Genomic DNA, 27,739 nt, shown 5'->3' with positions numbered 1-27,739 from the left:
TCAAACACTCCATGCTTACACGTGTATATAGATCGATATGAATGAAAAACATGAGAAGGGGAGAGCCAAAGATGTCTCAACCCCAAGGCTGATACCAAATCCTCTTATATCTATCTATGTTGTAGACCAACCCAACCCAGACACAGCTGAAAACATTCCAAACTATACCCTTTTCACATTAATTAAATAACATCATTCCTCATCTTCATTAACAGATCGTATCTTTTTAATTTGGGCTTTTCCTGACTTGAGCGGGTGGAGATGTCCTACTCTCAACGTTGAAAATGCGATGGGGCCTCTATAACATATGTTGATGTCTACAGATTCAAGGCCTGAAGATGTATCCCCCTTGAGTGAGATAATACATGAGGCAGATATCATGCATACAAGAATTCTTCAATTGTTCCCTTCATTTCACCAAAATAACTACATGCAGCCCATTGACCTTGCATTAGTGCCTATGCCTATAAAAGAAATCGACTTGGAGAGCGCTGATCCCCCTTGACCTCTCTTCAGCTCTCCACAACCCTCAACTCGTCTAACCTATTCTCCTTGTTTCTTCCTATCTAATTATTTCTTCCCTCAAAGTTTCATCCCAATTTCCACAAAATGCACCTTCGATCTCTCATCCAGTTCATCCTCCCATCCACAATCCTCGCCCAATACTTCGATTCCTCCCTCGGCTCCACCCTCAATGTGACCGTCCTCGGCGCGCGCCATAATCGCTCCACCTTAGAGTGCTGGGCTCTCCAGCCGGGATTTGAAACTTCCGACCAACCCGGGCAGGTTGGAACCGCCACGCTGAATTTAGATGCTATTGGTGGGAACGCGTCGTTTGCAGTGTTGCCGGCTGGGTTTGATGGGGGGAGACACAACGCACCTGCTTTGCAGTAAGTCAAGTTCTTCTGTCCAAGGACTCTACAATATACCTGTTTTCGCCTTTTTGCTATTTCAGAACCAATGATTCTGAAATAGGCTGTTCAAGAAACGTGGTTCTTGGGTTTGTTTTTGTCTATAGATATAGTGTCCACACTTCTTGGCTAATTTGGCTTCAACTACTCCGTGCTTCGTATAGATGGGTGGTCTTCCTCTCCGGCTTGGCGCATATCACGCTCCCTACCTCGACAACCGAGGCCTGGATTGAAGGTGGTAAGAATGGGGCCATCCTGGCCCTCGACACTGCTGATGTCAGTGCTTTGGGTCACTTCACTACCTATCCCTCGCAGGAGCGGACGACAAGCGTGGTGATCCCCCTTGGGAAGAAAGGGGTGCCAGGTCATCGGGTCTTGCATGAGGGTCCCTGTCAGGAGGAGGAGGAGGAGTTGATAGAAAACTAAGGTTATATGTGCCATTAAAAAAAAAGCCGCCAGGACGATTGAGGCGTTTGATGTCATCTTCTTCATCTACATCGGAACAGACAATGAAGTCGCTCATGTCATCCTTAGCCAATTGATCTTTGAACAATGAATTTGTATGACAGATCTGCCCGGTATCTATCTATTGAGAGGGAAGTATGCAGTACACCATACAAGGAGAGATGACAAGAGATCAAGATATCAAGGTAAGATTCAATAAACATTGATGGAGACGCAGAGGCGCTCGGTAGAGGCACAAGATATTGAAAGCAAAAAGAGAAAACAATGAAAATGCAGACCCGGTTGGATGCATCGAAGGGTAAAATAAGAATATGTTCTTTTATAGACCGTTACCTCCTTCTCCCATCTCTAATTCGTACAACTTCAGACAAACACGCCTATTTCCTGCCGCCCTTGCTCTTCTTGCCAACAGAAGCAGAAGACTTACTCTTCTTTGATGGCGGGGGCTGCAGCTGAGTGGCATCGTCAGACTCGTCGTCTTCCGTATCGGCAATGAAGTCAACCATAGAGCCCTCACTGTCCTCATCGTCCTCTTCATCCTCGTTCTCCTCCAGCGATTCCTCGGCATCGGAAGAACCAACAGACTCAGCAGCCTCAATATCCAAAATAGGCTCTTCGTCATCATCCTCATCGTCACTTCCATCATCCTCGTCATCTTCAGACTCATCGACGCCGTTCATCATTGACTCATCCTCATCGTACGCCTGGTCGCGTATTGACTTCCGCGGCGTTTTGGCCTCGGTCTCACTGTCCTCGAGGTCATCCTGACCCTCGACGTAGATAACATTATCCTCGTCTTCGCTGTCCATACCCTCATCGCCACCGCGGATAGATTGCCGCAGTCCCAATTGGGCATCTAGCATATCAAGCTTGCCCTTGAGGAGCAGGAGGGATGGTAGGCTGGCAGAGCGCTGGTCCATGACCTTGTAGAGGGAGTTCATGCGCTTCAGGAGATCAGGATGACCGGCCAGGGCGCCACCGTGGGCGACGCAGGTCCACTGTACCCAGATGAGAAGGTGGCCGTAGCGACCAGGCCGAGAGGCAAGACGCTCAGCGAGTTTTTGAAGCAGAGTCGCGGCCAGAGAGGAGTCGAGGCGCTGGATGGTAGTGCGGATGATGGAGGTGTCACCGGTGTGGAAACAGGACTCGAGCATGCCGTTGTCATTGGTCTTGAGCGACTGTGTGAGGACAGTAGCAAGCGAAACACCGGTGGGGATCTGTTGCACTGCGGCCTGGGGCTTACCAGGAACCAGCGTGCCGAGGAGAACGTCCTCGTCAAGCTCAGCCTCGACATCGACTTCCTGGCCTGCGTTTGCGCGTAAGAGTTCTCCGAACGATGGTTCGGCGCCCTCCTCTTCTTCTTCCTCTTCTTCCTCCTCGGAATCGGATGCGTTCTGCATCTCAACGTCCTCGGTCGACGCGACCTGCTTGGTGGGCTTTGTTTTCTTCTCGGCGGAAACCTTGGACTTCTTGTTGTCCTCGTCATCGGAATCCTCCTCACTGCCAGAGTCGGAAGCGTCTTGTCGTGAATCCTCCATCTCAACGTCATCATTGATCAGGTTTCCCTGTTCGACATTCATGTGAGACTCGTCAACACGGGTCTCGCCAGTGCTCCTGGCTCCATTCGTTGTGACGGAAGATAGTGCTGAGCCGGACTTGGTCTTTACCACGGTCTTTATTCCAGTGAACGAGAGCTCATCGGTGTTCTCGTCGAGGAACTTGACACGCTCAAAGACAGGGATGACACCACCCTCGGTATATGCAACCACGAGGGTAGGGCCCTGGAATGAGATGGCAGCGACGGGAACGCAGGCGTTCGAGGAGTCAGTGTTGGTAATTTTGAGGGTTGCGTTTGCTTTCTGGGTCATCTGTTTCCGGCTGGCCTTGGCGCTTGCGGAGGGTGCACTTTGGGGCTGAACAAATGGCTTCGTGAAGAGTTCGATGCTACCATCCGCGGTGACTGCAGCAAGCACTTGCTTCTCCGGGGTGGCAACGCCATCGGTTTGCAGTGTAATCGACGAGACCTCCTGGTCGGCGACAAGGTTGCGAACGAGCTTCTGGGTGGCGGCATCGAAGACGTTGACGAAGCGGTCACCATCGGATGCAAGGAATGCACCCACTCCAGCAGACTCGGAAGAGGATGAAATGACGGTGTGGATAGGGTTGCGCATGGCAGGGAACTGAACCGGCTCGTCGGCCTTCTCGGTGTCTATTAAGTACGGGGTCTGGGAAGCACAGATAAGAGGAGGGTTCGAGGGAACGGGGCGGGAAAGAGCAGTGAAGACTGAGGATGCGGGGAGATGGATTGTCCTAGAGATACTTCATCAGTTAGGGGCTCGGGTATAGACCAACAAATGTTCAAACTTACTTAGTGCTTTGTCCGGTGCGCAGGTCCCACTGGACAAGCTTGTTGTCACCACCGATACTCCAGGCCTCCTGGGCGGGACGATCGGCCGTGAACTTGAAGTCCTTGATGCCCTTGTCATGCGCGCCGGTCAAGGTGCCGACCACCTTATCTTCGGATGGCGAGTACATGCGAATATCCGATGTGTTTGTGCCGAATGCAACCACAATGTCTCCCTGGTCCAGGCCATCAACAGCCCCATTGACATCGGAGCCACGCTTGCGCTTCTTTTTCGACTGGTCACGACCCTTACCTGAGCCACCATAGTATCCCCAGTCCAAGGAAGTCACAGTTTCCTTCGGCCCCAGAGCATGCTCACACTGGAGGCGTCCTGTTTGTGTGTCGTGAATGCGAATGTGTTGGCCATCGAGGCCTTGGATAACGGACGCAAACAGTGCCAATTGATACTCTGACGGGGAGAATGCAGCGCGCAAGATGGACGACTTGGTGCCGGCATATGTCAAGCCCGACGCCGGCGATGCGGCGGCCGAGGCGACCTTGGTGGATGGGCGAGTCGTCTTCTTTCCCATCTTGGCTGTAACTTTTTTTTCTTATCTTCTTTTTTCTTTCTCGCGGTCGAGGGAGTCGTGGTGTGAAGACAAATATCAATTTATCAGACCCAAATAAAAATGGCAAAGATTCAGATAAGACTCTCTTTTTTTTTTCCGCCCCTTAGGAAACAAATGGGGGTTTAGGCTGTGGTTTCGCAGTTGATCAGGACAGGAAAAAAAATGTTCTGTAGAGCCTTAACGGGCTAGTCCTAAAGGGGTTTAGATCGCCTACGCTTCTTATCTAATCACATCATCCCGTGATGCTTCAAATAATGTCAGCAGCTGACCATATGTTGTATGCCCCGGGGCATTCCTGCTAATTCTTTGTTCCTTTTTGGTCGTATTTTCGGGCATGTTGTTTTTGTCTCCGCTGATGCTTTTCTCAGCTCTGGTGTTCTTTTCGTCAGGCTTTACTTTTCCATTTTGGGCGCTCTTGATATTGGCATCCCTTTTACGGAACGAAAATATATGTCGAGATTGTAGGGCATTTAAATGTGTGATTTGTGCACGCATCCCCAGTGTTTTACTTTACAAGATCAGGACAAGAATATTACGAATTCCAATCCCCATGTAACCCCAGAGAGATTCAAACGTATAAGAGAAACAAGTTAGTAGATATATCAGAGGCCCTCACTACAAGGCCAGAGCACTTGGACATAAACCCGAGATATCTAAAAAATCCAACACCGAGATTTATGCCGTATGCTTGAAAGCACACGGACTCTAAATCTTCGATATCAAAAGTACTCCCAGGTCTCAAATCAGGTGATATGAGTGTATTTGCCTAACCTGTAAGGGCCGAGGTGCGGCTTTCCATCGATGTAGTGATAGCAAAGTGTTGGTTGGAAATTTGCAGGAGGCTCAGCGGAGTACCAGGCAGTGACTAGCCTACTCTATCATCGTTTTTTTTTTCAAGATTTTTTAATAAGTACCTGACCAACGATGTACATGTAATTGGATGTAGAAAGGTGATGTTGTTTCTTATCGATGTACAATACGTGTACTCATCGTGAAATAGTCACGTGAGACAGCGAGTGGTGACGTGACTCAGACCTATTTCATGTCCGGTCTAACCCGGATTTAGCCAGAACCCTAGGGCTTTGAGTCATCCGAGGTATGCAACTCTAGACTTCGAAGATTTAATTAAACATGTAGAGGAAAAGGTGGTATGATGAGATCAAAAAAAAAGTGTAGATGAGTTTCAGGTATCACAAGATGTTCACCTCGACAGAAAGGAAAGAGGAAAGTTGAGAAAAGAAAAGAAAAGAAGAAAAAAAAAGGTCCAGGGGTATAGAACCAATCAAGGGGTAAGAAGTTGAGAGAATCGGGACTAGTGTGGCTGGTGGAACTGGGTAAGAGGAGAGTGCAAGGCGGCCGTTTGTACTTAAAGGATTCTGGCATCCCCCCCCAACCATTTTTCTGCTTCCGTCCTGGTTTCTCCTATTTTTATTCCTCTGACCGCCCTACAACATAACAAACGCGTCTTCGCGTCATTTCATTTCCTTTAAACCGCCTTCACCCACGAATTCTTTTTTTTATGTTTTTATTTTCTATTTTTATTTTCATAATTCCCTTTTATCCATCTGCCTGATTTTGCTGGCAATCACTCCGGGAATCTCCAAGGTTGTTAGCTCCATATCTTGGTTTATCCAAGTCATCTAGACCTGGCCTCAATTTTACTACATCACGTGAACATTTATACCGCCTTCTTGGCAGTATAAATTACCTCGTCTCTGATCGCATTCTCCACTCTTCCTATCTCTCGATCATCTCTGACCTCACTCTTCCCCCCGCCCGTCGCGTTTTATTCGCGCCCACACGTTTGATATCAAACCTCATCAACTGTTGAGTCCATACTACGTGGCCTTGGTTGCTGCTAGTGTTTGTTCACTCGAGATTGTTTGCACACGGCAAGATTGTTTCGCGGAGAGAGCCCACGGGTGTTTTCAGTTGATCACTAGCTTTCAAAACACCTTTCCATAACTCTCACATCTTCAACATTCTCACTCATCCCTAACTTGTATACTTGATTATCCAACGCGACACCCCAATGGCGACTCCGCCTCCCGAGGTTCCTCCTGTCACCAAGGAGGACAAGCCTCAACTGCCTCCATCCCCTACTGGTCCCTCTGCACCTGACTACCCACCCACCAGGTAAGTGCATTAGCTTCCTACATTATCTCTTATCAATCTGACTGGTGCGCAGTGCGCAAAATGTCGCAGTGAATTCCAAAAGCGAAGGTCCCACGGATACCGAGTCAAAATCGCCTGCTCTGAATGGCCATACTCCCACCGTGCCTTCGAATATCAATGGCACAATTGTTGCTACCTCACCGCCTAAGTCACCCGATCATCAAACCCTTCCAGAAATGATCCAAAATAAGAACCAGTATGCTGCGGGATCTGCTCCACCCGCAGAGACACAGCCGACCGAAGAAAAGATTAGCCTTTCGCAGAGTCTGGGATCTACAACTACTACTGCAGCCAACACCGCGGCCGAAAATGTCGTTTCATCCGCCCCGGAGGCTGCGGTACACGCTCCCTCCTTTCCTGCATCCACAGATGGCCCTTACGACACACCCGAGCCAATGGCCATCGATACCCGTCAAGGTGTTTCGACTGCCGTAAAATCCGACCTGCCTCACCATCCTACCCCAACTCCTGCACCACCTGCGCTTGTTGCGCCGCAGCCTGCCGACCAGGAGATGAAGGACGTATCAGAGGCCCCGTCATCTCCTTCCAAAGTTTCTCGACAACGGGATACTGATCTCAGCGAAGAACCAGCTCCCAAGCGGACCAAGGTCGAGGGTGGCGACTCGGTTATCAACTTTCAGACGCCAGGATTCAACCACCCAGCTGCTGCCACACCTCGCCCTAGTGGCGGACCAGGGCTCACCAAAATGCAGCACAAGTTCATTTTAAAGAGTCTTACAAGCCTCAAGCGCATGCACGATGCCCGTTTCTACAAGGAACCTGTGGATGCTGTCAAGATGAACATTCCGCAGTACCACTCCATCATCACTCACCCCATGGACCTAGGAACTATGGAAAGGAAGCTCAAGAACAACCAATACTCCTCCCCAAAGGCAGTCGCAGATGACTTTGCGCTGATGGTCAATAATACGACCATTTTTAACGGCGCAGATCACCTAGTCACTCAAGAGGGGATCAAGCTGAAGGCGACCTTCGAGAAGCAGATGGCCAACCTTCCCAAGCCCGAAGAGGTCGAAGAGAGGAAACCAAAGAAGAACACCGAGAAGACGTCTGCTGCTCGCCGGGAGCCTCGGACCTCTTTGCCATCGCAGCCAAAGGCGGCTTCTCCCCTGTCTCAGACATTTGCGCTAGGACCAGAAGGTTTGCCCGTCATCCGCCGCGATTCTTCCAACCCCGACGGTCGCCCCAAAAGGTCCATTCATCCCCCGAAGCGTGACCTTCCTTATTCTACCAAGCCAAAGAAGAAGAAGTTCCAATGGGAACTGCGCTTTTGCCAGGAAGTTTTGGATGAGTTGCACAAGCAAAAGCACTACAGCTGGGTGATGCCTTTCTATTACCCTGTGGATCCCGTTGCTTTGAACATTCCCACATACCACAGCGTCATCAAGAAGCCGATGGATCTGTCGACTGCTCAATCCAAACTTAAGACCGGCCAGTACGAGAATGCGAAGGAGTTCGAGAACGATGTTCGCCTCATTTTCAAGAATTGCTACCGCTTCAATATTCCCGGCGATCCTACTTTCATCTGTGGCCAGCGCGCCGAAGAAATCTTTAACGCAAAATGGGCCCAGAAGTCGGACTACCTTGAAGCGCATGAGCCTCATCCCGAGCAGAACACTGATTCTTCTGATGAAGATAGCGATGAGGATGCCGAAGAGAGTGAAGAAGACGACGAGAAACTCACCCTGCTTCAGAAGCAAATCGCTGAGATGTCTCGTCAGGTTGAGGCTATCACGAATAAGAAAAAGAAGACACCTCCTTCTTCCAAGAAGGTCGGCAAGACGAAGCTTGTCAAGAAGGATTCCAAGAAAATCAGCTCTGGAAAGAGAGACAAGAGGAGCAAGATCTCCCAACCTGGCAAAACCCGTGCCATCACCTACAACGAGAAGCAGATCATCTCGAATGGTATCAGTAGTCTTCCTGATAAGAGGATGCAGCAAGCCCTCCAGATTATCCAGAACAATGTTCCTCAGCTCAAGGTATGATATTTATGCGTTCATTCCACACAACCCAATTCTAACACAAATTATTTCGCAGGGTACCGATGAGGCTGAGATTGAGTTGGACATTGACGAGCTCCCTAACGATGTCTTGCTGAAGTTGCTCAATTTCGTGAAGAAGCACGTGCCGAATCTTATGGATGATGAAGACGAAGACGACGTTCCTAGCAGCAGTGTGGCACCTCCCAAACCCAAGAAGAACAAGCCAATGAGCAAGTTCGAGCAGGAAGCTCAGATCAATATGCTCCAGAGCAACCTTTCTCGTTTCCAGGGTGGTGCTCACTCTCCCGATCCAGTGGCTTCTGTCGAGCACAACGAAAGCAGCGATGATGAGTCTGATTCGTCCGAGGAAGAGAGCGAGGAAGAATAAACATACTCGTTCGACTCAATCACCCCAATTTTCCTCATACGGGATGGCCCTTCACCCTGACTTGCGTTCCAAGCGTCGTTTTTTCCTCAGTGCCTTTCCGAACAATTTCTCGCCACATCTTTCTTTTGCAGTAACACCGCTGATCCTGACGGGCTTTTTGCAATGCACATGCAATCCCCGCCAGCAACGTCTGTACATACTTTGATTTTGAAAATCCCTGCACTCGGCAAGGTTTATACTGCCACCGACAAACCTCATGCTCAAGATTGGCCGAACAGGATTTTATTCATTTTGCCACTTCAATTTCTCTTCCCCTACGCCTGAGTGTACTCCATTTCTCCCGTTTCGTTTCATAGCTAGGATAGGTGAATGGGGTTGCTCTATTTCCCCGACGACGTTGCGGTTGGAAGAGGTGAACCGAAGCTTTTGGCTTCAACTTGTATGATTACGAAAGAAACGCGGAAATGCAAAATGAATATGTACTTGTATTAGGAAAAAAACCTCATTTCTATCAGGTACGTAGTTTGAATGTACGAGAAATTGTATTGCGAACCCTCTCTTTCCCTGGGTATGTGGGTCGTGACGTGTCGGGTTTTCTTCGGCGGTGGACTTCCCCAGGTTCTTAGCAACATCAACATGATTCCTCCCTGCGACCCATCTATTCTTGAGCACAACCCTCAATTCAAACGACTATATGAGAATTTAACAACCTCCCTCCTCAATCCAGATGCCTCAACGCGTGTTCAAAGCGCGAGTCCAGCCCGCACAGCTGTGGTGCAAGTGAGCCGTCAACGTGCTGTTGCGCAGCACATGTCCAACGGACCCAACCATGAACAGAGCTCTGACAACACTCTATCACTAGGAGCTGAAGCAATGCCAAACTCTCAATGCCAAAAAACGAATCAAAGAGCAAATGCTCCGGCAATTGGCCTTCGCCCCAGACAGCAACCTGCCCGCGGAGGTCAGTACATCCCCCGTTACAGGCCACTAACCCATTAAGAGGAGAACCATATCCCTAACGAATCTATCGTGCCCAGTGCCGCGATAACCTTGCTATAGTTACCCTTTACTTGGAGACCCCATCCAGCGCAATCGAACCCACAACCCCAAAGCCAGAAACCGAACCCAAGAAACCAGATGAAGCACTCACCCTCCTAGCCCCCGACATTGAAGTCTTCTACAAGAATATCCCGGCCATCATAACACCCCTTTCTAAAACCATCTCATCCGCCATTCAGGACTTACGCGCTCTATCAACCGCAAGTACAGACCCAGCCACCGCGCTCGATGCAGACACCTCAGCCCCACAGCATTCCAATCACAACGCTCGCGCTCAAGCGCGCGACCGTCGAGTCCGGACCTCGATGGCGCCAGTCCCACCGCTCTCTTCAACACTGCAGGCGCGGGTGCGTGCGTTGCGCCACACACAGCTATCCGAGCTGCCAGTCGCTCGGCGGAAGATGGCTGCTACAGCGGCGGAGGTCGTTGCCGTACGGGCGCGAGTCTTGGAGCGCACTGTTGTGACTCTGGAACGGGCAAAGCATGGGGCTTTGGCGCGTGCGACGAAAGCTAAGGCGGAGCATTTGGCTGTTGTTGCGCAGGGGGTGGAGGGGAAATTAGAGTTAGTTTTTCTTGTCCTTGCAGTTTGGAAATCTCGCAGTTTTCTTTTTCTGTGGAATTTCTCTTTGACGATTTGGACAGGGTTACGAAACTGGAGATTGCGGCTACGCTGTATACGCCAGAAACACTTGCTGCTCTTGCTCGATATAGGCAGCATCTGAGGCAGACGAGGGAACGCCTGCAGCACCGCCGGAAAATGACGGTTCAAGAGCTGAGAGCTTATGGTGATGTGGAGATGTCTGACCCGGTTACCGACATCCAGGCGGATGAAGGATCTTTCGCGGATATTGCTCGTCGATATGGGGTTCTGGCAAGAGAGGTCGAAGACGTAAAGATGGAAATTGCACGATTAGAGAATTGAGCTACCAATACCTTTTTCAGGTAGTACATATGATGGTTAAATTGCGGCTTTAACACATGCAGTGTCAGACTTGTGGATCAGTAGACCCTGGTAGCCCTAGGCACACCCTTGGCGGCCATGTGGGAGAGCTCATTTCACAACCCTGCCTTTCTACAGCAGCCATAGAGAAAACGCCAAATGGCCGAGCTCAAAGAACCTGAGGTCCCCGTGCGTTATCTTTCTCTCGCGGTAATACATGCTGTCACTATCTTATCGATTTTTGGTATTAGGCAAGCTAGAAGCACAGTTACAGGGCCATGCCTAGCCACTTGTGCAATTCTCCCATGGGATGGCTCTCGACGTTGATAAGCTTCGCCATAAAGACATTGAAACCCTCGCTGGGTACCTTCTCTTCGTTATGGGCTGTGTTGGGCTTCAGAACGAACGAGGAGACCTTTTTTTCTCTCTTTCTGACAGCTTGAAGCATCGCCACTGTGCGGTGCTATTGTCGGTGCCCACGGTAGGGTAGTAAACCAGGGCCTTGGAGGTGTGTTGAGTGCGCAACCTGCGAATTGCAGATGCAAGTGTGATTTCCCGGTGTGAGGGCGCTTTCAATCTCGGCATCCATTGATGTATTTGGTGAGTGGTGCGTAGACTTTTCATAAAGCAGCGTCACCCACTTGAGTAACAATTGGGCAACCAGTGCGGAGGGAAGTGAGCCATTCAGAAGTAGAATTGCACTCCATGACTCCAACGGGTCTCTAGCTGAAGAAGCCAATGCTTTTTAAAGAGGCTTACGAGATTGTATACGAAATGCCCGTGCGATTTTGATGGAGCAGACAAATCTTCAGGTGGACGATTGGATGGAGGGGTTTCGTAGATGTAGACCAGAGATGGCGAGATAAGAGAACTTCCCTTAAGACACTCATTGATTATTCCTCATGGGTCGACGATACCATATCCCGAATGTCTGGGTATACGTGCTCTTTGTCCAATTCATCGCCGTCTCTTTCGCCTCGAATCTCTTCTTCGCAACTGCCGACGCTCGTGGAGGAGTTTGCAGTTGCGCAGAGCTTCAGTTGATGGGTACAAGCCTAGGTTGATTATGTTATTGATCAGCGGGTTTATAGCCCAACTGTACGTGACATAGTCCTTGGGGACCGTCTTGTAGCCCGTTGATACGATATATGACGTGCACCAGGCGTATTTGGTGATGATTAGCTAGAAATGGGAGGTTTTGAATGAGACAGATAAACTCAAAACTCTGAGTCATAGCAGAAACATGATGAGTATACATGCACATATACATAGTCAAGTTCGCCAAGATGAAAGTTCAAATGTTGAAGTTCATCAACCCGCCAAGTCTTAAATCCGGGGATATCCCTGGCTTAGCCCCGCGCATCACATGACCGCGCCAAACTTTTTTTTTGCCCGAAAGAGTCAGCGCTACAAGAACTACTCATTCGCCACATCTCTTCTTGAAGATCATAAGAATCATTCAAAATGGCCGACGAAGGACTGAACATCTACGACGAGATCGAGATTGAGGACATGACCTTCGATCCAAATATCCAGATCTATACATATCCTTGCCCTTGTGGCGACCGCTTCGAGATCGCAATCGACGATTTGCGCGACGGAGAAGAAATCGCTGTGTGCCCCAGTTGCAGTTTGATGATCCGTGTTATATTTGATTTGGTAGGTCTTCCTACCATATAACCCAGATAAAAGTCGCCTTATCTGTTCAGTTGGTTAACAACACGCCCTGCGGTGGATCTACAGGCCGATCTTCCCAAAGCCGATACGCAGAGTACGAGCGGAGTGGCTGTCAAGGCTTGAATGGAAGACAAAGGATCTTATGCAAGATACCCTTGAAAGCTCGAGTCTAACTTGGCCTGGGGAGAAGGGCCATCTTGCTGAGTTTTGGAAGTTGGCTCGCAGCCATTCTCATCATTTTGGCGGAAGTGGTTTGAGTGATTGGAACTCTTGCAATTTCCCTGCCTAGCTGCGACTACTCGTCATGGTGTGATTATTGCGCCTCGTCGAGTCAGTCGGCTTTGATCGACCGGACCGCAATTCAATCACCGGATTGCGCGAGCATTTTCCATGTTCCGCTGCGAATGTCGTCTACATGCACCTTGCCATCTTGCAATCTTGCCAGGTGACTCGGTGTCTGCGGAGAATAACGGTCTCGGTGACTCGCACAGGGCTACACGCCGTACCTCCCTCAACAAATTTAAAGTTGACTCGGGCTCCGTCGACTTTGTCTTGAGCAAGTTTTGCCTCGGACATTCTTATTTAGCCAGGCAAGGCACGGTTTCGTTCATCGGGTTGAGACTGTATTTTGGCTATGTACATGTCGCTCTCATTCAAAAAGAAAGAACACCACTTTGATTAACCTGTTCAATTGGCGATGAGATGGCCTTTCCCCCGCTTTAAAATTTGCATTCTTGCTACAGACAATCATTCTATACCCACCAAAAGCATTTTCATCAAATGATACCCGAACCCAAACCATTCTATCAGCTTTTGCTACTAGATTAATGAGAGTGAACACTCCGCAAAAGATTGTAATTCAACCGCATCCTAGAAATAGATTCAAAAACACAGTATATAACAACATCCCAAGTAAAACTGGAACGACAAGAATCCGCTTCATTCTAGGTAGTCGATAGCCCAGCAAGACGGTTCAATCATTCAACAACGGTTCAATCACTCAACGATCTCGCTGTAGATATCCTTGGGCAAACGCAAGGTCAACTCGGAGTTCAACAAATCGGTCAGATTAGACCCATCACGCAGATAGATCCACTGCCCATTAACGAAAGGCCGCGAATCTTGCTTCTCGTGCATATAATCGCCCTCGACAATCCAATCGTACCGCTTCGGCCCGGAGATAGGCGAGCTGAGCCAGATCTGCTTGTTGGGTGGTTGCTTGTTGAGTACATAGGTGCCGAGTGCGGGAACGGAGATGTTCAAAACGCCAGCCTGGAGGAAAAGAGTGGGGTTAGAAACCTTGAATATTCCACGTGAACTGAATGCCTTTGCGTAGGGCCGAGAGAGATAGAAGATGAAGAACGCCGGGGAGAAAATAGTACACAGAAAATAGATCAGAGAAACATACACTGTACTCGGCCTCAATCTCCGATCCCTCTTCCTGTACCTTCTCCAATTCGTTTTGCAGCACATTGAAATAATGCTCCGCGTACTCGTAGTACTCCTCCGGCGTCAACGGCGAGGGCTCAGTAATGTGAGTCGCAGCTCCGGCAACAGAACTCGACTGTGGGTTCGGAGCTGGGGGGTTTGCTGATTCTGGGTGAAGGCCTTTGCGGATTGCCGGGGAGGACTGGAAAGAGCGGGTGAACTGTGAGGTGGAGCTGGGGCGGATGGCGAAAGCCCGGGGAAGCAGGGCTGAAGTGATGGCTGATGTGCGGGTGGATGGGCGCACGGAGACGAGCAGAGCTCGAGGGGCTGTGCGAGATAGCATTTTTGTATAAGGCTCTTTGGATTGGGCTTGTGGAATGTAGTAATTGAAGGTTGGGGGGAGCTGCTTTGATGATGAATGCGGAGAGATTGGATAATTTACATCATCGTTATCCACCGCCTGCTTCATTCGGTGGACGAATGGGCAAACCTTGTGATTGGATAGACGTACATCTAGGAGTTGCTCCATGTGGTAATTTTTTTTTTAAACAAAAAGTCAGCGATCGAATTTTTTTTTTAAATTTGGTGGTTTAGCTTGTCAAATAACTCAATTGATTTATAGGCATTTGATGGTTGGCGAGGTTGAGGATACACTTGTGCCATGGGTCCGTCGCCACCGCTGAGACTCTATCATTGCACATAGGAACCTCGAAAAGTAATGACCATAGGGTAGGTTTACGTTGATTTTCCTCATGAAAGATTAGTAAAATTCAGGTTGGAGGAAATGTGATATCTGCAAATGACATTCATAACATTCCACTCCAGGGCTAACCATGACCACTTAGCCTTCCAGTGATGATCTTGTGTTGATGATTCCTCTCTTATCCCAGGGATGTCTCTACTAGGAATTCCTAGTACCATTTCCTCGTTATTTGGTCACGTAGGTAGTTGACAAAGCCGTAGTATAGACAATCTTATGCCGCAAATGCTTACATGGTACCTACTACATTTTCGTGATCCTGTTTGACGGGTGGTGAACATTGTGAAGATAACAGGGCGAAATGAGTACAGCAATGAGGGATCTAGTGCGTGCTGTCGATGGCAAGATTGATTACAGCAATCTTTACCACCTTGCTGACACGCATACGGAGAAAATGGAGTATGCCTAGGCAGCTGCCTTCACAGCTGCCGCTGTAGATATCGGAACGGCCATGACAAAGAGTCTGTGCCAACAGGAAGAAAGTTGGTGTACATTGAAACTGTCAATGCAAAAGATGCCCCAAGTGTGCATGATTGTCCGAAATCAACAGAGGTGACGAGTCAAGAGTGATACCAGCATCAAGACCGATAGCGACATGCCCGGAGCTAGTAGTGATGAGGTCAAGGAGACTTGCATCCTGCCCTCGCCTCTGTGTTTGAGAGACCGAGGGTATGGTAATGGTGGACAACCCATTTGCAGAGGAACACGAGATGGACCTGTTATATCAACCACAAGTATGCATGGTCTCGTACTTCCTTGGACCAATAAATGATATCTATTTGAAGATCTCCTCGCATTAGCGACAGTAGCTACCTAACCATGTCAGAGACTCGTCCGGTGTCTCCGGTATATGCCCAGTGCGATGAGTGCCTGGTGGCCAAGACCCTGCGTCAATATCTAAACTTGGCACTGGAGTGTCAGACTGCTTGATCGTTGAGTTCGGAGACTAGTTGAAACTCGTGAGAATCATAGGATGACCGTTTGAGTAGAAAGATGGATGTTGGGCCGAACTTGATTAGTAAGGAGCTATGTACCTTCCATATCTTTCCGTATCTTTCCGATTCATTTCTGGGATTCTGAGATGTATAGGGAGTACTCCGCAGTACTCCGTCCAAAGCCAGGATATGCTGTACCTCCAGTCCTGGAGGCCTGCGCAGCAGCATGACGTGAGTAGAGCATCGGAATTTTGGGAAGTGGGACCAGAGCCAGACGGGAGTTTTGTGAGAGAAGCCACATCACTTGCCAACGCGGCCAGAACAACCTTAGAATGGCGATTGCTTTTTTTTTTTTTTTTTTTTAAAATTTTCATTTCTTGGAGAAATTGATTTTTGACAAAATAGTCCAGGAATGAACATGGGAGTACTCTGTAGTCCGAGAACAGCATGCAGCCTTGAATGGCAGCAAATTGAGAGTCTTGGTCATTGGGAGATGCAGGCATCATATGCCTCGGAACTATGCCCGGGACTGAGGTGACTGAAGGGTGATCTCATAGCGACCTTGTGAATTTTGCTAGTGGCAACTATCAGTCCGGGAGTACAATAATGAAATTCAAGAATGAAACCCGTAGAGTTAGTACCACATGGCACTCCGGATGGTTTAATGGAATCAAAATTCAGATTCTTTTGGCATATAAATCTTGTGCTATCTACATTCTGCAGGAAACACTTGTGTCCCGACTACGTCCTACTAGCCTATGGGAGAACTAGGAAATAAGAGCATTGATCCCCGGTCATTATCATCATTCCAAGGAAGACAAGTACAACTAGCAAATCACTAAGAAGTGGCACAAAGTAACTAGAACCAATTACAGAAAATCAGGCACCTGTGCTGGAAGACAATGGTGGAAGAACATCGAATGGGGCGCCGATCCAAAATACGAAGAACCGGAAGAAACACCGGCGCGTAGTCCGGCAAGGCTTGTCATGGCCGTTTTTCGGTCACAGATCGGCAGGGGGCTGAAGAGGGGTTGGATTCAGACCGCGCCCCCCCTCTTTCTTCTAGCCCTAGAACAACGCCCCCAGTCGATCCTGAAGTAAGGTACTCGGTACAATACCGGGATACCGGTGAATAGGAGAGACGGTCTGGATCTTCTGTTGGATGTGAAACATCGTATCGATCGGGGTTTGGTGTCACTATGAGTGGCCGGCTCGATCCAAAAGACTGATTTGATGTGGTGGCGTTTTCACAGTCGCTGTGTCATATTAGTCAGTTTCAGTTGGCGCGGGTGATTGTGATGCGTGAATCATTGAGGGGGGTCTTATCTGAACAATTGAATCTCACAGTCTTACAATTTCACCATCAGACCTTGGACCCAATTTGATTTTAATGTCGTACAATGTTCTGGTGTTTCTGTCGTGTTCCTAGGGTTTTGTTCAGTCGCACAAGGATATGATTGGGCATCCAAAGACCCGGATGACCGTGCATCTACGGTGTGCCTATCAGAGAGGCTCCCCTGACCGGGAGCCAGGGAACGGCACGGTCAGCAGCATGGCGAACCATTCACTGATGCAACGCCATCCGTGGTACGTTGCTGCCCCCACACTCTAATGTCCATTTCGGTCATTGGGCTGTCAATCCCCAGTTGGTTTTTGTTGTCGACCTTTGTATTCTGTCAGGGGCAAGTCAAGTAGTGTTCAGACCAAGTTACAGGCACCAACGGGGTTACAAAGCGATTCCCTCTTCACTGTAGGCCAATGTCAGAATTCGAACAAACCCTATTGTGGTCCAGGCTATTGTGGAGTGGTCTAGCTATCTTGGCTGTGGAGTTAGACCACATGTGAACCGTTTTGATACCGAAGAACTGAAAGAACTAGTGTCGATTAGCGTCTTGCAGAGTTATTCTCGATGGAAATGAAGGAAATGTAAAGAAAAGAGGTTTGGTTCAAGCCAATCACCATGCTTCAAATTCCTGTCAATGGTCCAGGGAGTCCAGTTGGCCTCCCCCACGCCAATGATGTTTTTCCTACGTTGGATCTAGCCAGAGGCATGGGTATGAGGTAGAACCCGCCTCTTCAGCCCTCAAACATCCAATAGACACTTCCTATCTGCACCCCACCATGAAGAGATGGAAAATCTGCCAGCCAGCGAGTTAGGCTGGGTAGATTTGACACACTCATGCCTTGGGACTTTAAAAACCTCCGCCTCCCTCGATCTTTCTCTTTCTCTTCTCTCTCCAACCACCCACCTTTCCTTCATTTTTTCCCCCCTGGTCTTCTAGTCCTGTGCCGTGCACGGTCTGAACCTCACTTTCCTTCAAATCTACACTCCTTTTTTTTTTTACAAGGTCGAGAACCGGTTTCTCTCTTTTTCCATCCTTTTTTTTAAAAAAAACAAGTCCACTCCGTTTGTGACTTATCGTTCGACTTCAATCAAAATGGTCTCATTCACTAAACTTGTTACTGTCGGCCTCGTCGCCACCTCGGCCATGGCCGCCCCCATGCAGGTCAAGCGCACCACTTCCAGCAAGCGTGGTGCCGCTTACAACGATGTCACCACCGTTTCTGCTCTGACCAGTGGTGGTGCCATCTCGTGGGCCTACAACTGGGCCGGCTCCCTCTCGGGTTCGCTCCCTTCAAACATCGAGTTTGTCCCTATGCTCTGGGGCCCGAAGATGTTCGGTGGCTGGGTGGCCGCCATCGAGACCGCTTTGTCCAGCGGCAGCAGCTACATTCTGGGATTCAACGAGCCCGACATGGCTTCCCAGGCCAACATGAGCCCCTCGGATGCTGCCAGCTACTACCAGACTTACATCACCCCGTGGTCTGGCAAGGCGAAGCTGATTTCCCCCGCCGTTACCTCCTCCACCGAGGCTGGAGTCGGTCTCGACTGGTTTGAGTCTTTCATCGGTAGCTGCAGCAGCTGTGGTATCTCCGGTCTTGCCGTTCACTGGTACGGCAACACTGCCGATGAGTTCAAGTCCTTCGTCACCACGGCAGTTGACACTGCTTCCAACCATGGCCTGTCCGAGGTCTGGATCACCGAGTTTGCTCTCAACGCTGATGTCAACGGCTCCGCCGACCCCGCTACTACTGCTGCTTTCCTTGATGAGGTTCTCCCTTGGTTGGATTCGCAGACTGGTGTCACTCGCTACTCTTACTTCATGTGCGCTGAGAACTACTTACTCTCCGGAAACACTCTCAACGCAGCCGGCCAAGCCTACGTCTCTGCGTAAGACTGTGCTGAGATGTGGAACTAAGTCAAACCAATGAATTACGACAACAGAGTAAGAGTAGAGGAGCAAATGATGGGTTCTGTTGGCGATTGGTCGCCTGGGAGGGTCATGGCTAAGAATTTTCTGTTTTCAATTTTCTAGGAGTTAACAACAAATATCCACCACGCCTTGATTTTGTTTTTTTTTTTTCCGACATCCTGGATAGTCCTAGTAGTGCGGTAACCTCAAGCTTACCAAGTTTCGATGTGAATCCCGCCATCTACCTTAGAATGAGGTGGCGGGTCGGCGATGGCCACAAGGGCATGATAAAAACCATACCCCGCTACAATGCCTCACTGCCAGGCAGATCCTATACGACCCATATGAGCCTCAAGATCTCGTTGCCCTAATAACAAAACTGAAAATGGAGTTCTCTCTTTCATGCAGTCTCTTTGATTCTAATTTCGTGTCTACCACCGCGTCCAGTTTCTTGTTTCCTTGTCTCTTTCAAACATTAACAATGCACATTGAAATATGAAGTCAATGCCAAAATTCAGAATCGTTTTATCTTTCGTCACAAAGAGACTTTCGAGTATTAAACGGTGGACGGATTCCTCTCATGACCCTCGCCTTTCTAACCATCCAAGCATCCAAACATTCAAAACATAACAACTATAATTTCTCAAAGCTAACAGATCTAGAATGCAGCCACCGTCGATTGATAAATGGCCGCACGGCTTTGACGATAGATACGTGTTCAAACGTCTTGCCATATCAGATCGACCAGAGGACCAGCAGGCTCTCCACAGGTTAGCACAAGAGATCTTTGATGTTGTGGCGCTTGACTCCGAGAAAAATGGCAGAAACATCAGGAACCTTTTCAGATCGAGTTATTCACGCAATCAAATTCAATTTGAATGGCGCAAGCGACTCCAAAGATTACCAGCTACGGTTAGAACTCACGTCCCAGATATCGGGCTTCTCACCGGGGCGTTGTATAAATACGTCAATTGTGTCCAAGATGACTTGATCGAGGATTTTGAGAGACGACAAAGTCAACCAGCCCAGCCACTATTAGCCCATAAAACAGCCCAGCAGGAAACAGCCCACAAAACCACACAGCACACACCGCAACCAGAAAGTTCAGCCCAAGCGCAACCCGAACAACGGAAGAAATTCGATTATACTCGGCCCTACATAGTGCCCAATGGTGACGTCCAAATCATCCGAGCAGATCACCCAGACATGCCACTTGCAATTAGGGTAGGTGACTTTTTAACTGACAAAGGAAACCCGCACAACGTATGCCCAGATGGGGATTGGATCAACATCGCTAATATTAAGCTCGAGGCGTTCAGAGAAAGTCTCATCCAAGAAGGCTATCTAGCAGATCGAGACACAATCTGGCTACACCATCTCGCCCTGGATCAAATTAATCCTGCGGTTATTACTAACCCACAGGCTGGTGAGGTAAGACTGGCCTCCGTCAATTTTGCATCTACTCTTTTGCGAACCATCCGTGAGCATTGGCCTCAACTTCGAAATCCCTCCCCCGATCCCGTAAGTGGTGATAGGCGCTCACCATTACTCAGACCAAATATGACTATTATCATCCGGTCCGGGGTCGTAAAAGGTAAGGTGTCCTTTCTTCCTCGGTTCGATTGCTGAAAGATCGAATCCTAACATTCCTATTCTTCTCTAGGTGGCGCCCTACCCGCTCAACAGCCAGCGTTAGCTCGTCCCACCGAACGACTGGGCAGCAACCGGATTGTTCCTAATCGCCGTTCTGAGCAGGTGGCCCGATATGCGGCCCAACGACACTCCAAGACCAAGCGAAAGAGAGCAGAGGCGGACGCAGAAGCGGGAGGGAAGACTGCAACGGACAATGAGGCTGAGAGAAATGCTCCAGCGGCTCAGAGAAGGAGACTAACCGTAGCACCCAAAACTGTCACTGTCCCCACTGCTCGTCTTGCGCCTGCCCCTCGTCCTGGCCCTAGTGGTGGTCCTGCCTTCGCCCCTGCTCCCACCGGGAAAGAACCCCAGGAACGGATCCAGGATGATTTTTCTTTTGTTGAGCTTTTAGGTCCTGAAGTCTATAAAGAAGAGGGATTATCCCAGGCAGAAGATGGCGATGATTCTGAATTACTGCTTTTAAATCCTGAAAACTTCAACGAAGCGGGACTTGCGGGTGATGATAGCGCCGCCCTGCAAGCATTTTTTGAGCAGAACGAATGGACCGGAGAACGGATGGAGGACTGAAAGAAGGAACGAGGAAAAGAGGTAAGAATCGTAAGTGAGACAACCCCAACTGACCCGTATTTATAATGTTTTTCAATGCTAAGCTATGCCGATCTTATATTCTGATATACCTAACCCACCGTTCTTCAATGCCAGGTAGAGACAAAAATGACAGAGATACTTCTTCTCCCCTGTTAATCTGATAACTAAACAATCACGCCAGTCAGGCAGAGCAACAAAGCTACTCACGAAGAGTCGTGATCCCAAAGTTCCCAGTAGAAGCTGGGCGACATCCGCAGAATGACCAACTTGTGAAGACCGCAATTTAACTTCGCCAACTTCGCCGATGTTGTAGCCCGCGTAGATTGCCATGAAGCCAAGTCCAACGATAAGGATCAAATCGTTCCCAGAGCGGCGAATGCAGATGGCAGACCTAGACCCCCCAGGGCAATCGCCTCAACTATCAAAATGACAGTGAATCGTTTCCAGCCTAGACGGCGGAGTCGGTCATTTTTCTATAATGATTCCCAGTAATTCAGGGTCATCTTTTCGTGATGGGCGAAGCCGTAACTATGCCCTCCAGCTCGACACAGTGAACGAGTAAGCTCTTGATCCACAGATTATATACCGGCAAGTATGATCGAATCTAATAACTATGCAAGAAATCCAGAGGCACAGCGCTAGGACCGAGCGTGGAAGGGCGGAAACTCTGGAAGTCCCGCGTGATTACGTGATCTGCGTTGATAAAACCAAGCTAGCCTAAATAGGCCTGGTCGACGGCCACTGGAACCCATTTGGAGCGTTCAACGTCAGGATGGAGAGACTTCTGTAGGGTGTGCCATTACGGGATTTCCGGTAACGGAAAATGCTGCAGTATGACCGCTGATCCCCGTCGACAATTGGATGGGTTGGCTTTCCCGGTTAAAAGACGTGCAGGGTATATGATCTAGTCCTTTGATTAGGCATCGAGACTGCAGATCGGTCTTTCGTCTCCGACGGCGTTGCTTGTACTCCGTCGGATGAATTATGAACATGTGAGATGTTGAGTGCAACTGTGGTCATATAAAAGAGAGAAAGATCATGGAAGAAAATCTTCCATTCATCAACCCATTTAAATTTGAACGATTCATGAAATGGCTCTTCTATCCCTGTTGCTCTCGCCAGGGATTATGACCGTGGCCATCCTTGTATGGTTCGCGCTCTACTACATATACCCCTATCTCGTTTCATACGGGCACTTGAGACATGTCCCAGGTCCATTTTTAGCCAAATTTAGCAACATATGGGTTGGGATAAGTGCCAAACATGGCCAGAAATATGCGGCCGTCGACGCGGCGCATCGAAAACACGGCAATGTCGTCCGTATTGGTTTCAACCATGTGTCTATCGCCGATGAACGGGCACTGAATATTGTTTATGGGCACGGAAACGGGTTCCTCAAGGAGCAAGTCTGATACCATGCCCTGGATCAAGATTTAACAGTGTTAACGCAAGGTATCTAGTCATTATTATGAAGCATTTGTGGCGCGAACGCCGGGCATGTTCAATGTCCGCGACCGCACCGAACACACACGCAAGCGGAAGATAATATCCCATGCCTTCTCTCCGAGGTCAGTGGCTGAATTTGAGCCGTTTATGGCGGAAAACCTACAACGGTGGATCACCCAGCTGGACCGGATTGCGGCTTCCCAGCCATCACACAAGGGAAAGGCCTTTGCTCGATACAACGCAATGCCCTGGTTCAGCTACATCGCTTTTGACATTATCGGAGATCTGGCATTTGGTTCACCGTTTGGAATGGTGGACAAGGGCAAAGATGAGACTGAGACCCAACTCGTGACCGGAGGACCGATTACCTACACCCCGGCAGTCGACGTGTTAAATAGAAGAGGCGAAGTCTCTTCAACATTAGGCCTTCTTCCAGCACTTCGTCCATGGGCTCGGTATCTTCCCGATCCATTTTTCACCAAGGGCGTGGCGGCCGTAGAGAACCTGACGGGGATTGCTGTCGCCGCTGTTGCGTCACGACTGGATGCCGCGGAGAAGGGAATGGTTGACTCGCGCAACGATATCCTTGCGCACTTGCTACAGGCAAAAGATGCCAATGGAAGGCCAATGGAGCGGGATGAGCTCATAGCAGAGGCTCTGACGCAGCTTATCGCTGGATCCGACACAATATCCAACACGGCCTGCGGGATATTCTACTGGATCCTGCATGGAGATCGAAGCGCGCCGGGCACCATAGTTTCCCGACTACAAGAGGAGTTAGACCACGCAATTGACCCCAAAGCAAAGATCGCATCTTACTCCGAAGTTAAAGATCTCCCATTCCTGCGAAGATGCATCGATGAAGCGATGCGACTTCATTCCACCTCCGCGATTGGTTTGCCACGTTTGGTCGCCGATCACAGCCTCGGTGTTGATTTTGATGGCTTCCACTTCCCCCCCGGGACAGTCCTTTCAGTGCCCTCGTACACTATTCATCATATGAAGGACATCTGGGGAGACGATGTCGAAGAATTCAAGCCTGACCGCTGGTTGAACCTGACTGCCCGACAGAAAACGGCATTCAACCCATTCTCACATGGTCCCCGGGCATGTGTCGGACAGAATGTCGCCATTATGGAGCTGCAGCTGATTATTGGAACTTTGTTTCATCGATATGAGTTTGCGTTGTACCAGCCCATCATTGAGTCACACGAAGGGTTCTCGAAGAAGCCCAAGGAGTGCCAGGCAGGTCTCAGATTGAGAGAGAGTGAAAGTGAGATCCCCAAATTTGAAATTGACACCACAAACTGATAGGAGTGATTGGATTAAGTTCACAATGGGATAGAGCATGTCCATTTTCGTTTTCGTTTTTCTTTAACTCGATTCAAATCACCTTACCAAAGAACATATCTTCAAGCGATGGAAATTCCTGCTCAATACCCATTTCGTGACAAACCTAGGGCTCCGTAGCATTGCCCACTGGCTGCGGAATACAAATCCCGTTGTTATTCTCTCCCCTAGACGTCACATAATCTTCCTACTCCATCCTATCTGCAACATGTTGTTTCATGATGTTCAGAGACCCACCGACTCAGAGGCTCGACGTTGCCTCCACATTGAATATGTGAAACGGCTTGTTCCATAAGAAGGATCATACTGCCCACAATATCTACATGGGCCACAAACTCGGCTAGTGTCACCATTGCGAAGGAACAGAGCATATTTTCGTAAGCAGGATGGATGTCAGTGGTTAAATCTGACATGGAGACAAATCAATTCAAGAGTTGATGCGACTGGCTAATTGCAAACTGAATTGGCGGGAGGGTTGATTCGTCTGGTCTGGTTCGGGGGGTTGCTCATTTCCGCGGCTTGTGTTTCGCTCGTGTGTTGGGGTGTGCGCCGTGCCAGAATCTGGTGGGCGCAGGAGTATGCAAACCGTAGTGGCTCAGAGGCATCGAGCTCTATTAGAAGCAAGGGATTACATTTCATCTAGGTGCTCAGATCAGAAGTTTCATACTTGATACATTTAATCAATAAAATCCCTCTACGCATAAAAAGAGAGAAGCTATCTACAGGTTTAGCTAGACCAAGTACTAGGAGCAAACAAAAAAGTCATGTGTATCTAACAGTTAGACATGCAGAGATGGATGAAAGAGGCCGAGAAAACGCTACTCTCTTATCAGTCATGGTCCACGTACTGTGGGAGTGTTGAGCTCCCGGAAGAGCACTCAAAAGAGCGATCGGAAGAGCCTTCAAAGGCAACACCGGAGGGAACCTTTGCCATTGTCCGACACTACCAGCGTGAGGTTATGAAGACCAAATCCGAACTCAACCCTCTTGCCTTTGACACGCCTATCGTGAATCGAACCCGTGCAAAAATGAATCTTCCGCGAGACAAAAAAAACGACTAAACTCAAGTTGGACCCTTTCGAGACACCCACCAAAAAACAGTCCAACCCGTCATGAGATTTCAAAATTCTCCACGTATTCAGATGCAGGAGAGCGCCTAAATGGTCGCTTGAATCAGAAGCGATGACGACCTAGCCCAGCGCACTAACACCACGTAGGTATTTTATACTTTTTTGGGTCAACTCTGAGCACTGCTAACAGGATCCTAGGCGTTTTCATATATCTCAAGGCCGACATCAGATCTTTGTGACCGTTGCCGAGTATGGCCAGAACTATCCCAAATACCTAAGCGAGAAGAGACCTTCGTCTTTACAAGACCCTTCGTTATTTTTAACCATGCACCAGTACGGTCCGTGGGATACCTCGAAGAAATCGGCTGTTCAGGAGATCGGGACGCTTATATTGGCAATCACCTTGCGAGCTGAATGGGAGATTAAAGAAGAGATCAAAAGCCAGCAGGCAAAAGCAGTGTAGTTGCACATCACGTCTGTGCCCATGCTGTCAAGGTGATCAACTACTTAGTTCTAGCCATCATCCATTGTTTGTGATTGCTGACGTGGTGGTTCCTTTCATTGTGGTGTGTTGTGTGTTGTGTGTTTTCTATTTTAGTTTTCATGTGTCCATCTACATGTATACATCCACTGGCGTATTCATTTACAAGTCCAAAAACTATTACCTTCTATGGTGCCCCGTAAAAGATCTTAGTGTTTTAACAGCGAAAGCAAACTGCATCGGCCGCTGGCGTACCGTTGACGTTCAAACAACAGCAATTCTGTGGTCATAAATGAGAACAAAGTGCAATTCTCAGCATCAGAGATCTGTTATTCAAACTGTTTATTCATTGCAACTGATAGGTTTCTGAAATTTAGGAAAGGGATCCAGGCGAATATACCTCGCGAAGTTGAAGCTCCGGGCACTTCAGGTTTGGATCGACCTCCTTCTCCGGCAGGTCAAGGGATTCTCCGTGTTGAAGAAGCCGAGCAATTCTGACAGGTTCCAAGAGACTCCCCGAAAGAATGAAGATCTTATCCATTTCCTCGAGACTGCGCCCAGCAGTTTCGGGAAACAGATAGTAGATCATGGGTATCATCATTGCATTGCAGCCGGCAAAAATGACAAAGTATGTCTGTCCCATGCTGTTGAATGCAATGGGAGTGACGGCAGTGAGTACAATGCTGACCGCCCAGGATATGCTGATGCTAAAGCTGTTGATCGTCGTACGAAGATGCAAAGGCGCAATCTCCGCGGCGTAGATATAGGGTATTGCGCCAAATCCGATGGTGTAGCTGAAATGGAACAGGAAAATGAAGAAAACAGCACTGCGCATTGCAGGTGGGTTGTCAGTTTGGCTCCCGAGGCCAGCTACTAAAGCCAGACAAACGACATTCCCGATTGCGCTACCTAAAAGCAAGACGCGACGACCAAGTCCGTCAATTTTGAAAACACAGAAGGTCCCGCCGATGGGACCGACTAGTTGATAGACTGCTGCCAAGACTGTGGATGTTGAATTACCCAGTGAGAGGTTTTTTTCGAAGATTGCAGTTGCTGAAGAGTCGCAAAGTTAGGGTTAATACCCTGCGGAAATAGGATCTGGGGAACTTACTGTAAAATGTAATGACCGTAGAGCCGCTAAGTTGCAAGAACAACATCACCAAAGCAGCAATCATAGCTCGGTGGAAAGTCCTTTGGGGGCCCATGTGAAAGATTTGTCCCGGAGACTTTTCCTCACACAAGTCTAGGGATTTTTGGACATCTTTGATTTTCGCTTCCACAGCTTGATCATCAACACATGTATCGTCGAGAGCTGCCAGAACTTCACAAGCCTCAGAGAGCCGGCCTTGTCGGATCAGCCACCGGGGGGATTCGGGTAACAGACAGATAAACCCCAAAACGGCGACCGAAAGTAGCACCACAAAGGCAAAAGGAAATCTCCAGGCGACGCTGCCAGGGGCAAAGGACACTCCAAAGTCGAGAAAAAGGGCAATGGCACACCCCAAACTGGTGAAAATTCCCTTCATGCCGACGTGAGCGCCACGCTTCTTGGCAGCCGATATCTCCGATTGCCAAAGCGGAATTGTAGCCAATAGGACACCAGTGCCGAAACCAACAATGACTCGAGATGTCGCGAGTTGAGCGATAGAGCCTGCGCTAGCCATCAAGATAGCACCAAAGATTTGGGCGACTGAGCCTGCCATGATTGTACGGCGGCGGCCATATCTGTCACCCAGCCAAATACAGGAGAGAGTTCCGAAAAACCCCCCTATGGTGTAAGAGGCCACAATCAGGCCTTGGATTGTTGACGCGTGTGATTTACTATTGGCAGTGGCAATATTCATTTCGGGGAATTGTTCTTCGAAGTTCTTCAGTGTCAAGACACCCCCGAGTAGTGATGCATTGTAGCCTACAGTGAGGACTCCAGGCATGAGAACCCCTAGAATGGCCACGATATTGAGGCTGTTGCCCCGAAGGCCGAGAAAGCGTGGCATGGGTAGGGCTGAGTGAAGATCAGTGGGTAATAGAATTATGAAGAATCGGCAAGATTGGGATTGACACTGATCAATGGATTAACGATGTTTTCTGTGTAGACCAGACTTATCACACGCCGTCAACCTGATGAAGCCCCCGAGATTTAAAGGATCTGATGATGGTTACGGGTCGGTTATTTCGGCTCGTTC

The 27,739-nt window shown here is 49.0% G+C and overlaps 11 protein-coding genes across 11 annotated transcripts; 7 read left to right on the top strand and 4 right to left on the bottom strand.

The window, feature by feature from the left end:
• Positions 1-609: 609 nt before the first annotated feature.
• Positions 610-1,337, top strand: Pdw03_0640 (WD40 repeat-like protein; the record flags this gene model as incomplete). The annotated part of the gene is made up of 2 exons (XM_014680409.1): positions 610-890; positions 1,076-1,337. The coding sequence occupies 2 exons, from the start codon at positions 610-612 to the stop codon at positions 1,335-1,337; spliced, it is 543 nt and encodes a 180-aa protein (XP_014535895.1).
• A 416-nt stretch (positions 1,338-1,753) lies between these two features.
• Positions 1,754-4,310, bottom strand: Pdw03_0639 (Small-subunit processome, Utp12; the record flags this gene model as incomplete). Its single annotated transcript, XM_014680408.1, has 2 exons — positions 1,754-3,686; positions 3,745-4,310. The coding sequence occupies 2 exons, from the start codon at positions 4,308-4,310 to the stop codon at positions 1,754-1,756; spliced, it is 2,499 nt and encodes an 832-aa protein (XP_014535894.1).
• A 2,071-nt stretch (positions 4,311-6,381) lies between these two features.
• On the top strand, positions 6,382-8,915 carry Pdw03_0638 (Bromodomain; the record flags this gene model as incomplete). The annotated part of the gene is made up of 3 exons (XM_014680407.1): positions 6,382-6,485; positions 6,538-8,524; positions 8,583-8,915. The coding sequence occupies 3 exons, from the start codon at positions 6,382-6,384 to the stop codon at positions 8,913-8,915; spliced, it is 2,424 nt and encodes an 807-aa protein (XP_014535893.1).
• Positions 8,916-9,551: 636 nt separating this feature from the next.
• Pdw03_0637 (zf-CSL-domain-containing protein) lies at positions 9,552-10,896 on the top strand (the record flags this gene model as incomplete). Its single annotated transcript, XM_014680406.1, has 4 exons — positions 9,552-9,695; positions 9,778-9,876; positions 9,953-10,536; positions 10,617-10,896. 4 exons carry the CDS (start codon positions 9,552-9,554, stop codon positions 10,894-10,896), a joined length of 1,107 nt encoding a protein of 368 aa, XP_014535892.1.
• A 1,482-nt stretch (positions 10,897-12,378) lies between these two features.
• Positions 12,379-12,714, top strand: Pdw03_0636 (Diphthamide biosynthesis protein 3; the record flags this gene model as incomplete). The annotated part of the gene is made up of 2 exons (XM_014680405.1): positions 12,379-12,573; positions 12,658-12,714. 2 exons carry the CDS (start codon positions 12,379-12,381, stop codon positions 12,712-12,714), a joined length of 252 nt encoding a protein of 83 aa, XP_014535891.1.
• An 873-nt stretch (positions 12,715-13,587) lies between these two features.
• Positions 13,588-14,362, bottom strand: Pdw03_0635 (Frataxin; the record flags this gene model as incomplete). Its single annotated transcript, XM_014680404.1, has 2 exons — positions 13,588-13,863; positions 14,000-14,362. 2 exons carry the CDS (start codon positions 14,360-14,362, stop codon positions 13,588-13,590), a joined length of 639 nt encoding a protein of 212 aa, XP_014535890.1.
• Positions 14,363-15,575: 1,213 nt separating this feature from the next.
• On the bottom strand, positions 15,576-15,942 carry Pdw03_0634 (uncharacterized protein; the record flags this gene model as incomplete). Its single annotated transcript, XM_066099673.1, has 2 exons — positions 15,576-15,725; positions 15,814-15,942. The coding sequence occupies 2 exons, from the start codon at positions 15,940-15,942 to the stop codon at positions 15,576-15,578; spliced, it is 279 nt and encodes a 92-aa protein (XP_065957400.1).
• A 2,210-nt stretch (positions 15,943-18,152) lies between these two features.
• Pdw03_0633 (Glycoside hydrolase, superfamily) lies at positions 18,153-18,950 on the top strand (the record flags this gene model as incomplete). Its single annotated transcript, XM_014680403.1, has 1 exon — positions 18,153-18,950. One exon carries the CDS (start codon positions 18,153-18,155, stop codon positions 18,948-18,950), a length of 798 nt encoding a protein of 265 aa, XP_014535889.1.
• Positions 18,951-20,528: 1,578 nt separating this feature from the next.
• Pdw03_0632 (uncharacterized protein) lies at positions 20,529-21,188 on the top strand (the record flags this gene model as incomplete). The annotated part of the gene is made up of 2 exons (XM_014680402.1): positions 20,529-20,562; positions 20,632-21,188. The coding sequence occupies 2 exons, from the start codon at positions 20,529-20,531 to the stop codon at positions 21,186-21,188; spliced, it is 591 nt and encodes a 196-aa protein (XP_014535888.1).
• Positions 21,189-22,336: 1,148 nt separating this feature from the next.
• On the top strand, positions 22,337-24,125 carry Pdw03_0631 (Cytochrome P450; the record flags this gene model as incomplete). Its single annotated transcript, XM_014680401.2, has 3 exons — positions 22,337-22,611; positions 22,670-23,928; positions 23,986-24,125. 3 exons carry the CDS (start codon positions 22,337-22,339, stop codon positions 24,123-24,125), a joined length of 1,674 nt encoding a protein of 557 aa, XP_014535887.2.
• A 1,804-nt stretch (positions 24,126-25,929) lies between these two features.
• Positions 25,930-27,550, bottom strand: Pdw03_0630 (Sugar transporter, putative; the record flags this gene model as incomplete). The annotated part of the gene is made up of 2 exons (XM_014680400.1): positions 25,930-26,609; positions 26,668-27,550. The coding sequence occupies 2 exons, from the start codon at positions 27,548-27,550 to the stop codon at positions 25,930-25,932; spliced, it is 1,563 nt and encodes a 520-aa protein (XP_014535886.1).
• Between the last annotated feature and the right edge of the window lie 189 nt (positions 27,551-27,739).

Source organism: Penicillium digitatum, chromosome 4, assembly GCF_016767815.1.
Source record: "Penicillium digitatum chromosome 4, complete sequence".
NCBI classification, from domain to species: Eukaryota; Fungi; Ascomycota; class Eurotiomycetes; order Eurotiales; family Aspergillaceae; genus Penicillium; species Penicillium digitatum.
Note: the sequence above shows the minus strand (reverse complement) of the source record. Positions and strands in the feature narration are given on the sequence as shown.